General features: G+C 41.6%; 1 protein-coding gene across 1 annotated transcript in view; it reads right to left on the bottom strand.

Annotated features, from left to right (window-relative positions):
- PXT1 (peroxisomal testis enriched protein 1) overlaps positions 1-12,139 on the bottom strand; it is a 28,125-nt gene that overhangs the window by 11,446 nt on the left and 4,540 nt on the right. The window contains exon 2 of the mRNA XM_012461584.3: positions 2,540-2,670. Coding sequence (XP_012317007.1) covers positions 2,540-2,670 — 131 coding nt within the window. The remainder of the gene's footprint in view (positions 1-2,539; positions 2,671-12,139) is intronic.

Raw genomic sequence — 12,139 nt, 5'->3', positions numbered from 1 at the left:
GAAAAATGATCAATAAGCATATGAAAAGATGCCTATTATCCATCAGGGAAATGCAAATCAAAACCACAATGAGATCCACTTCACACTTACTAGGATGGCTATAATCAAAAAGATAGTTAATAACAACTATTAGAAGGGATGTGGAGAAACTGGAACCCTCATACACTGCTGGTGGGCCACAGTGTATAATAGTGCAGCCACTTTGAAAAACAGTTTGGAAGTTCCTCAAAAAGCAATTCCATTCCCAGGTATGTACCCAAAATAATTAAAAACATGTCTACACAAAAACTTAAATACAAATGTTCATCGCTTCATTATTTACAATAGCCACAAAGTGGAAACAACCCGAATACCCAGCCACTGGTGAATGGATAAGCAAAATGTGGTATATCCATACAATAGAATATTCAGCCTTAAAAAGAAGTACTGATATATGTTACAATGTGGTTAAGCCTTGAAAAAACTATGTTAAGTGAAAGAGGCCATACACAAAGCTCCATATCGTGCTATTCCACTTACAAAAAATGTCTGAATAGGCAAATCCACAGAGACACAAAGTAGACTGGGGGGGCTGGGCTTTGCACTGGCTGTTCCCTCTACCTGGAACACTTTCCCACTCCAGGTGTTCCCGTGACTAGTAGCTCCCTCATTTCCACTCTCTGCTCAGATATCACCCTCCCAGAGACACCTTCTTTGACCACCCATCCGAAACCACTCTGCATCAGTCAGTGTGCCCTGATCCTGCTTGGAGCTTGCATCCCTGTCTGACTTAGCTGTTTATTGTTCATCTGCCTTGTTAATCTGCCCCCTCCCTGCATCATTTCTATGAGGTCTGCTACTCACCCCTGTAGCCACCAATGCCTGGAACTGAGTCTGGCATATAGTAGGCACTCAATAAATATTTGTTGGCATGAAATTGGCTTATCAAATAGTTTATTTGATTGTCTATTTTCTCTATGGTTATTTTCTCTTTATTTCCCTCTTGCTTTTTTTTTTTTTGAAACAGAGTCACACTCTGTTGCCCACACTGTGGCACAATCTCACCTCACTGCAACCTCTGCCTCCCGGGTTTAAGTGATTCTCCTGCCTCACCCTCCCAAATAGCTGGAATTACAGGTGTGTGCCACCATGCCCGGCTAGTTTTTGTGTTTTTCAGTAGAGACGAGGTTTCACCATATTGGTTAGGCTTGTCTCGAACTCCTGACCTTAAGTGATCCGCCTGCCTCGGTCTCCCAAAGTGCTGGGATTACAGGTGTGAGCCACCACACCTGGCCCCTTCTTGCTTTTATAGCATTATTGTTGAGATCTCCCATTCATATTTTGTCTTGGAGATGTTTTATTTGAGGGCAAGGCTGTGTGTTGTCCACATTTGGACCTGAGTATAAAAGAGGACATGGCACTCCCTGTGGCATGCATGGTGGAGGGCAGCATGGTGGAAGCTGCACCAAGAAAGCTTCTCAGGATAGCTGAATCTAAGGGCAAGAAGTTGGGCTTTGAGGGGCTGCCATCCCATCTGTCACGGAGCCCATGTGATCATTCTCTGCTGCCAAATACAGGTTGCTCTGGAGAAAAAATAAGTTAGCTATGGATTTCACCCCCAAAATTTCAAACAGTAATCATTAATCTTTCCTATTTTCCCTTATTATCGCTTATAATAATCAGGAGAAACTAAGAAACCAGCCAGAGTAGGGCCTGCATCCCACCCTTCAGGCTGATTCAGGGAGGATAACCAAAGTCCAAGGCACAGGTTCTCCACCCTGACTGTGCATTAGATTCACTGAGGCAGTTTTTAAAATGCCAGGTGCCCCAGCCTTACCTTGTACCAATTAAATCAGAATTTCTCCAGGTTGGGCCCAGGCACCTGTCATTCTTAAACTCAACAGGTGATTCCAGTTGCATCCTATTTTGAGGGTGTGGAGCAGTTTCTCACACTTCAGTGTGTACACAAATTCCCTGGAGAATGTGTAAAAAGGTAGATTCTGGGCTGGGTGCGGAGGCTCACGCCTGTAATCCCAGCACTTTGGGAGGCCGAGGCAGGCGGATCACGAGGTCAGAAGATCGAGACCATCCTGGCTAACACCATGAAACCTCATCTCTATTAAAAATACAAAAAATTAGCTGGGCGTGGTGGCACTCGCCTGTAGTCCTAGCTACTTGGGAGGCTGAGGCAGGAGAATCTCTTAAACCTGGAGGCAGAGGTTGCAGTGAGCCAAGATCATGCCATTGTGCTCCAGCCTGGACAACAAGAGTGAAAGGTAGATTCTGATTCTGACTGTGTGGGCTGGGGTCTCAGATCTTGCACATCTAACCAAGTGATGTTGATGCTGCCAGTCCACAGACCACAATCTGAGCAGCAAGTATGAGATTAAATGCCAGCTTTGGCTCAGGTTCACAATGTTTAGATTGAATATTTGGTAATCCACAGTATTAATCCATAAATTTTGATAATTTCTGGGTGTCTCAGACACTTGGCAGCCATCATTTTGTTTACTCTTTCCTCCAACCTGACAGGCCCTGGCTGGGGAAAGTGGAGCCTCACCTCTCGAACCATCCTGTGATCAATGCTGTCCCCAATGTGTCTCAGCTGCATGGCCAACTTGTGAATTATTTCCTCCTGGTGATGCTTCTGACCAATGCTATGCTCCTTGGGCTGAGAAGGTAGCTTATGATCTGCATTGATAGAAGAGTTCAAAAGAGATAATATCACTTAATTATCTGTAAAATCACTTACCACTAGTTACTAAAAACTGTCTTAGAAAATGAGAGGGTTGGCTGGGTGCAGTAGCTCATGGCTGTAATCCCAGCACTTTGGGAGGCCGAGGTGGGTGGATCACTTGAGATCAAGAATTCAAGACCAGCCTGGTTAACACAGCGAAATCCTATTTCTACTAAAAATACAAAACATTAGCTGGATGTGGTGACAGGCACCTGTAATCCCAGCTACTCAGGAGGCTGAGGCAGGAGAATTGCTTGAACCCAGGGAGCAGAGGTTGCAGAGAGCTGAGATAGTGCCATTGCACTCAGTCTGGGTGACAAGAGCAAAATCCTTCTCAAAAAAAAAAAAAAAAAAAATGAGAGGGTTGAAATTCAGTCATTATAATAATTATCAAAAAGCAAAGCCCAACTGTTGGAATAGATCAGCTCTCTCTAATAGAAATATAATTCAAGCCATATGTAATTTTAAATTTTCTAATAGTAAAATCAGGTAAAATTAATTTTAGCAATTTATTTTACCTAAATCAATTTATTCAAAATATTATAATTATAACATTTATCAACATAAAATTATCAATGATGTATTTTACATTTTAAAATTATACCTAAGTCTTTGAAATTCAGTGTTTTTTTTTGTACTTATAAAACACCTCAATTTAGAGCCTAACTTTTCACTGGAAAATCTTGATCTATACTTGGATTTCATGAAGTTGACAGTTTAAAAAGTAGATTCGGGCCAGGTGCCATGGCTCACATCTATAACCCCCAAACTTTGGGAGGCCAAAGTGGGAGGATCACTTGAGCCCAAGAGTTTCAGACCAGCCAAGGCAACATAGTGAGACCTTGTCTCCACGAAAAATTTAAAAATTAGCTACACATGGTAGCTCACACCTGTAGTCCCACCTACAAAACTGAGGCTGACATGGGAGAATTGATTGAGCCCAGGAGGCAGAGGCTGGAGTGAGCTATGATCACACCACTACACTCCAGCCTGAGCAACAGAGCAAGACCCTGTCTCAAAAAAAAAAAAAAAAAAAAAAAGATTCACATATCCAGGTCATTTCAAACATAATTAAAAGGGCTCCAACAATTAAATCAAGTATCAGTTTTAAAATGTAAATTAATTCAAATTAACTAAAACTTAAAATTCAGTTCCTCAATTGCACCAGCCACATTTCAAGTGCTCATAACCAAATGTGGTTAGTAGCTATTGTATTGGACAAGCAGTAATAGATCTTTAGTTTTTCAAAATAGATTTTTCCACTATATATATATAATATATATTACAGTTGTATGTGTGTGTGTATATATATATAAAATGGAAAAACCTATTTTGAATAACAATATATTTTATATATATATATATATATTTTTTTTTTTTTTTAATAGACACAGGGTCTTGCTTTGTTGCCCAGGTTGATCTTGGTCTTAACTCCTGGGCTCAAGCAATCCTCACACCTCAATCTTCCAAAGTGCTGGGATTACAGGAATGAGCCACTATACCCAGCCCCATTTAATATTTTTACCCACTCTCCTTGATGAGCCCTCCAAACTTTATTTGCTTCTAGCAACCAATCAGCGTTTTTAAGCAACACTGTAAGTTAACACTTGTTGGGTGCCTTGGGGAAGGCCTAAAAGATACAGACAAGGTTTCTGTCCTTTAGTCCCTTAGAATGCATGGGTTACAGATGATACAATTCCCAAGTGCTTTAGGACTACGGAAGAGAAGGAAATAAATTTGGGCTAAAGTAGATACAAGTATGGTTTCATAGAGAAAGCAAGAGTTGTGTTGGATCTGTTTCATTTCAATAAAATTGGAAGACCTTTGATTTCAGGCCTGTCCTCAAAGAGTCCAGTGGGAGAGAGACACAAACTATGATTCAACATGTTAGAGTAAGAACAAGGTTTGCACAGAGGGGTCAGGAAGACATACCAAACAAAGTAGATGATATATGAGTTGAGTCTTGAAGGATGAAGGATGACTAAGAATTAGCCTGGAGAAGATACAGATTGGAGAAGGGCCAGCTGGGAGAGTGCAAACAAGACATTCCAGGCAGAAGGATCAGGTTTGGCGATGACAGGGAGGTTTTATGCACAAACTCTAAGTGATGCTGTTGTTGAAAGGCAGGGGCATAAGGAAACAAAGCTAATAGAGAAGGCACAAGAAGAGGATTGAACTTTATCCAGTAGAGATAAAGGGGAGCTCCCCGAGGGGAGGCTTTTTAAAACTCCCAATGCTGAGGCCTCTCTCCACTCCAGTGAAATCAGAAGGCTTGGTGGTTGGACAAAGCTTCATTATTTATTTAATTTTTTTAGAGACATAGTTTCATTCTGTCGCCAAGCAGTGGTGCTATCTTGGCACCACCACACCCAACTGATTTTTGTATTATTAGTAGAGATGGGGTTTCACCATGTTGGCCAAGCTGGTCTCAAACTCCTGACCTCAAGTGATCCACCCACCTCAGCCTCCCAAGTGCTGGAATTACAGACGTGAGCCACCGCGCCTGGCCAGTATGTTCTTTAAACTCCACAGGTGGTTCCCATGTGCAGCCAGGTTTGAGGATTGACGGTTTAGAAAGCCTGAGTAAGTTGCTTAGGGTTTGAAAGCCAGTGAATGTGAGAGTCAGGATTTAAACTCAAGTCTGTCTGGCTGCCAAGCCCATGCACTTAACCTTAGCACGGACCCTGAACTAAAGTAGTACTAATAGGGAGGTAATAGTGGAAACAGATTATATATTTAGGAAACAGAATAGGCTGGGATTTAGTATTAGAAGGGAAAGGGAGGAAAAGGGAAACTCCCACTTTTCAGGCTTGGGAGATTGAAATGGCAAAGGCAGCATCAGCCTGTACAGAGAATGGGGTGGAGAGAGGGCAGGTGTAGAAGGCAGAGGAGGCCAGTAGAAAGAGAAGGAAGAAAACTTGAGTTCATTTATAGGTACGACTAGGCATGGTGGCTCACACCTGTAATCCCAGCACTTTGGGAGGCCAAGGCAGGCAAATTGCCTGAGCTCAGGGGACCAGTCTGGGCAATACTGTGGAACCCCATCTCTACCAAAAATACAAAAAGGTAGCTAGGCATGGTGGCACATGCCTGTGGTCCCAGCTACTTGGGAGGTTGAGGTGAGAGGATCATTTGAGCCTGGAGGTTGAGACTACAGTGAGCTGAGCTGAGATTGTGCCACTGCACTCCAGCCTGAGTGACAAAGAGAGAGACCCTGTCTCAAAATAAATAAATAGGCTGGGTGCAGTGGCACGCGCCTATAATCCCAGCACTTTGGAAGGCTGAGGTGGGCAGATCACCTGAGGTCAGGAGTTCAAGATCAGCCCGATCAACATGGTGAAACCCCATCTGTACTAAAAATACAAAAATTAGCCAGGCATGGTGGTAGGGGCCTGTAATCCCAGCTACTCAGGAGGCTGAGGCAGGAGAATTGCTTGAACCCAGGAGGCAGAAGTTGCAGTGAGCTGAAATTGCACCATTGCACTCCAGCCTAAGCAATAGAGCAAGACTCCATCTCAAAAAATAAAAATAAATAAATAAAATAAACAAATAAATTTTAGGTAACTTTATGACATCTTAGCAAGCATTTGGATAATATTTGAAGCACAGAGGATTTAGAATTTAAAATAAAGATTTTAAGAGTCATTGGAATTGGGGAAAGACCATTTATTTAAAAAACAGAAAAAGAAAAAGAAAATTTTTTAATTAAAAAAGAGTCATTATTCATTCTTTATTCAATAACAATGTAAGAGAGTGGTTGTGATTGAGGAAGAGTTTATACAGGTGATGACAGAACCTCTAGATAAGACAGATGGTTAACAAGATAGGCAAAGGAATAAAAGTTCACAGAAATGACTGAGAAGAATCATCAAAGAGGTAAAAGGGGAATCAGGAAAATGGTGTCAGGAAAGGCATCTTTCAAGCCTTGTTGAAAATTTGCTTTTAAAATGTATTAATGGGCTCTGTTACTTGGTCAACTACAGTATAAGAACACAGCCAAGGGTGACATAACTGTAGTTCGGTCAACCACAGATCACGTATACAATGGTGGTCTCATAAGATTATAATGAAGCTGAAACATTCCTGTCACCTAGTGACATCATCAATGCGTTACTCATGTGTTTGGTGATGTTGATGTAAACAAACCTATTGTACCGCCAGTCACTCAAGCAATCCTCCCACCTTAGCCTCCTGAGTAGCTGGGATCACAGGTGCACACCACCACACCCAGCTAATTTTTGTACTTTTTGTAGAGATGGGGTCTTGCCATGTTGCCCACGCTGGTCTTGAACTCCTGAGCTCAAGCAATCCACCTGCCTTGCCCTCCCTAAGTGGTGAGATTACAGATATGCACCACTGTGCCTGGCCTGTTATTTTAGAGTGTACTCCTTCTAGTAATTAAAAAAAAAAAAACGTTAACTGAAAACAGCCTCAGGCAGGTTCTTCAGGAGGTATTCCAGAAGAAGGCATTATTATCATAGGAGATGACAGCTCCATGCATATATTGCCCCTGAAGACCTTCCCATGAGACAAGATATGGAGGTGAAAAAGAGTGATATTGATGAGCTTGACCCTGTGTAGGCCTAGGCTAATATATGTGTTTGTGTCTCAGTTTTTAGCAAAAAGTTAACAAAGTAAAACACAAAATAAAAAATTTTAATAGAAAATATCTTGCTGGGAATGGTGGCTTATGCCTGTAATCCCACCACTTTGGGATGCTGAGGCAGGTGGATCACCTGAGGTCAGGAGTTCAAGACCAGCCTGGCCAACATGGTGAAAACTAATAATACAAAAATTGACCGGGTACAGTGGCTCACTCCTATAATCCCAGCACTTTGGGAGGCCGAGGTGGGTGGATTGCTTGATCAGGAGTTCAAGACCAGCCTGACCAACATAGTGAAACCTCGTCCCTATTAAAAATACAAAAATTAGCCAGGTGTGGTGGCACAGATAAATATATTATGTATATAATGTCGATCAAAAATAATAATAAGGCCAGCTGCAGTGGCTCATGCCTGTAATCCCAACACTTTGGGAGGCTGAGATGAGTGGACTGCTTGAGCCCAGGAGATTGAGACCAGCCTGCGCAATATAGTGAGACTCCCATCTGTACAAAAAAAATTTAAAAATTAGCCAGATGTGGTGGCACGGGCCTATAGTCCTTGATACTCAGGAGGCTGTGGCAAAAGGATAGGTTAAGCCCTGAAGTTCAAGGCTACAGTGAGTTAAGATCATGCCACTGTACTCCAGCCTGAGAAACAGGGTGAGATCTTGTCTCTAAAAAAAATAAAAATAAAAAATATGTGAGAGTTGAATAAAGACATTTGCACATATGGAAGGACTCAGCAACTTTCTTCCCATATACCATTTGTTAGGAAGTCTCTTGACAAAGTATTCCAGTAAAACACAATAAACAGAGTAAGATTAAATTAAGAAAGAAAAAGCCACAAGATTTAAGAAAAGGTGGGTCCAATCCATGTGTAGGGAAGTCCCAGGATCTCAATAGTGCAGTGTGCCTAGAGAATAACTAGACTGGAGCAAGAGAACAACTCTAAAAGGAAAGTTCCCAGTGGAAAGGGAGACTTGGTGGAAGCGACTATATGGTTTAGAATTTGGGAAACTTGAGGATGTAATAATTATAAATTACCCGGAGGAGGGGAGGAAAGGAAATGAGAACGTCTAGAAAACAATAAAAAATCATAGAGGAAGTTCTGGTCCAAATATGAGGCAAATTAAAATGTAGCTTAAATTTAAACTGAAGGGATTGTTTTATAGTTCCTTCCAAAAGGATATTCCTCTGTGTTAAACCTGGTAGTGCTTTATCTGTATAACTAGGCATAATTTTAGATTATTTTTCTCAAGGTAAAGTCATTCCAGGACAGATAGTCTTCATTGCTGGTAGCCACCACCCCTAAGTCCCAGACTGTTCAGGGAATTTCAAGGAAGTATTTGAACAACTTTTTACCTTTGGAATGCTGACACAACATGGAGAAAAATGAGGTTGAAGGTACAGGAAGTCTTGGCCTCTCCACATTCTGGGCCATCTGCTTCCAGATTGGAAAATATATGTCTGCCTTTCTCAGAGACAAACCACCTCACCAGAACTCAAGGCTTCATCTCAAACTCAAAGTGACCTCTTTTTTTATCTGGGGAAAGTGGTTTCTTTTAGGAGGATTTTAGAGCATTAGCTAGTGCTTTAAATTCAATCACTTTGAAGATATAAATATTTCAAGCACAAAATCAATAGTTACAGCACCATCTCAAAGGGCATGCCCTTTCGTAATCAAACTTACTATAGTTAAATGTTTAATTCCTAACAATCCATAGTCTGAATAATAAATTCCAGATAATTTGCTTAAATTTAGCAGGCCTACAAATCAATCTCAGGAAGGCTCAAAGTCTCTTACTAAGGACGAACTGATCCTTTAAAAAGAATTGTTGAGAAAAAAAAAAAAAGAATTGCTGGCCCTGGCGTGGTAGCTCATGCCTGTAATCCCAGCACTTTGGGAGGCTGAGGCGCGCAGATCATGAGGTCAGGAGTTCAAGCCCAGCCTGGCCAACACAGTGAAACCCTGTCTCTACTAAAAATACAAAAAATTAACTGGGCATGGTGGCAGGCGCCTGTAACCCCAGCTACTTGGGAGGCTGAGGCAGGAGAATTGCTTGAACCCAGGAGACAGAGGTTTCAGTGAGCCAAGATCATGCCACTGTACTCCAGCCTGGGCAACAGAGCTAGACTCCATTTCAAAAAATAAAAAATATAATATAATATAATAAAAATAAAAAGATTTGCTGGTATAACCCAGGATTGAAGTGTCAGAAAAGAGAAATGGTCTTTCAGTAGAGATAAATGGAAATTTTCATGACAGTGAGTATAAATTTGAGTTACCAAACTGAACTTGGCATCAATATGTGTAGACTGTTCTTCTAAGAAGTGTCCTGATGAAGGAGTGAGAGAATTGGCAGTAGCAAGAGGAGGTGTATTGGAGGAACTTTCTTAGTTGAGTCTTGAGCAGGTTTGCAGATTGAGGAGAGGAATTAGATCAGGAGCAACAGAAAATGGGAGATACAGTAGGGCAAATTGTTGAGGTGGAGTTCCAGAAGATAAGGAGGAATAAGAATACAAATATGAGAGTTAGCTTTCAACAGGAGGAGGGTTCCCCCTTCCTTTGAGACAGGACAGGAGATAAGATATGATGCTCATGTAAGGAAGTCTGGAAGAAGTGAGAGGAAGATTCAGGTATTCACCCCTGATGACATCAATTTTGTGTATGAAACAGGAGACTGGTCCATCTGCTAAGAAGGAAGGAGATCTTGAAGTGATTGAAATTAGTCACTAACAGAAATAGAAAAAGTAGCCAGGTAGGGTGGCTCATGTCTGCAAACCCAGCACTTTGGAAGGCTGAGGCAGGAGGATCACTTGAGCCCAGGAATTTGAAACTAGCCTGGGCAACATAGAACAAGACCCTGTCTCTATCAAAAAAAGAAAGAAAGAAAGAAAGAAAAATAGCCAGGTGTGATGGCACATGCCTGTGGTCCTAACTACTCAGGAGGTGGGAGGATCACTTGAGCCCAGGAGCTGGAGGCTGCAGTAAGCTATGATCGCACCACTGCAATCCTGCCTGGGCAACAGACAAAAACCATATCTCTAAAAAAAAAAAAAAAAAAGAAATGAAAACTGGCCAGGCGTGGTGACTTATGCCTGTAATCCCAGCATTTTGGGAGGCCGAAGAGGGCAGATCACCTGAGGTCAGGAGTACAAGACCAGCCTGACCAACACGGAGAAATCTCATCTTTACCAAAAATACAAAAAACTAGCTGGTGTGGTGGCACATGGCTATAATCCCAGCTACTTGAGAGGCTGAGGCAGGAGAATTGCTTGAACCTGGGAGGTGGAGGTAATGGTGAACCGAGATCGTGCCACTGTACTCCAGCCTGGGCAACAAGAGTGAAACTCTCTTTTGAAAAAAGAAAAGAAAAAAGAAAACTAACCAGACCCAAAGACCACCCTTATTCCTCCCCAAAACAGAGAAGAGAAAAATATGTATTTGACCTTGATGTGCATTGTCTTTCCAGCTGGCAAGGTCCTAAACTTGTACCTGAAGAAAAAAAAATTTATCTTATCCTTCTATGGGAAATGGTTCAAGTTCTGTCTCAGTCACTTTCTGACTTCCTGTTCTTAGATAAGTCTCAACTTCTCTGCGCATCAGTTTCCCCATTTTTATAAAGGGACCTTTTGATCATTATGACTAATCAACAATGATGTTCATAAAGTACCTACTATATAATAAATCCTATATTATATAAATGTCAGCTACTATCACTAGACCTGGTGTTAGACACTATACAGATACTATAATGTAAACCAAGTTTTTCAGTTTGTAACTTAGAACCAACTTATGGACAAAGCATGGAAGAGCTAGTTGTGTCTGGAGGCCAGAATGCAAATGTTAACCACCTCAAAAATGTAAAAATTAAAAATATATATAGAGAACAAATAGCAGGCTCCAGAAGACTGGGTGAAAAGAAGACATGGAAATTAGTATCTTTATCTTATAAAATGGGAGTTCATGTGATATTGCTGAAAATGGATGAAATAAGAAATAGGAGTGTAAGTTATTTAAGTTTATGAAGACAACAGAGATAAATATTAAAATAATTTAACATCAAATATGAGAAAAAGAGAGGGTGTGGTATGCGCTGAACCTCATCTGTCACGTCAAGCAGTCAATGGATGATATGAATTTGATTAATTAAGAGATAAAGGGTTAGGCATGGTGGCTCACTCCTGTAATCCCAGCACTTTGGGAGGTGGTGGCAGGAGGATGGCTTGAGCCCAGGAGTTTCAGACCAGTCTGGGAAACATAGTGAGACTTTGTCTCTTTAAAAAAAAAAAAAAAAGTCAAAAACAGCCAGGCATGGTGGTTCATGCCTGCAGTCCTGGCTCTTTGGGAGGCTAAGGTGAGAGGATCACTTGAGCCCAAGAGGTCAAGGCTGCAGTGAGCCATGATTGCACCAATACACTCCAGTCCGGGAGACACAGTGAGATTCTGTCTCATAAACAACAGCAAAAAGAGAGAGGAAATTTATTAATTCGTAAATACTTGTTCAAAATTTAAATTTAAAAGTATCTCAGGGACAGGCACAATGGCACACGTTTGTAATCCCAGCACTTTGGGAGGGCAAGGCAGGATCACTTGAGCCCAGGAGTTAAGACCAGCCTGGACAACAAAGTGAGATACTGTCTCTATAAAAAATAAAAAATTAGCTGGGCCTGACGATGCCCACCTGCGGTCACAGCTACTCGGGAGGCTGAGGCAGGAGGATCACTTGAGCCCAGGAGTTTGAGGCTGCCATGAGCTATGATCATGCCACTGCACTTCAGCCTGAGCGACTGAATAAGATCCTGTCTCCAAAGAAGCA

This window comes from Aotus nancymaae, unplaced genomic scaffold (genome assembly GCF_030222135.1).
Source record: "Aotus nancymaae isolate 86718 unplaced genomic scaffold, 86718_ANA_hifiasm-v0.15.2.pri h1tg000040l, whole genome shotgun sequence".
In the NCBI taxonomy this organism is placed as follows: domain Eukaryota; kingdom Metazoa; phylum Chordata; class Mammalia; order Primates; family Aotidae; genus Aotus; species Aotus nancymaae.
Note: the sequence above shows the minus strand (reverse complement) of the source record. Positions and strands in the feature narration are given on the sequence as shown.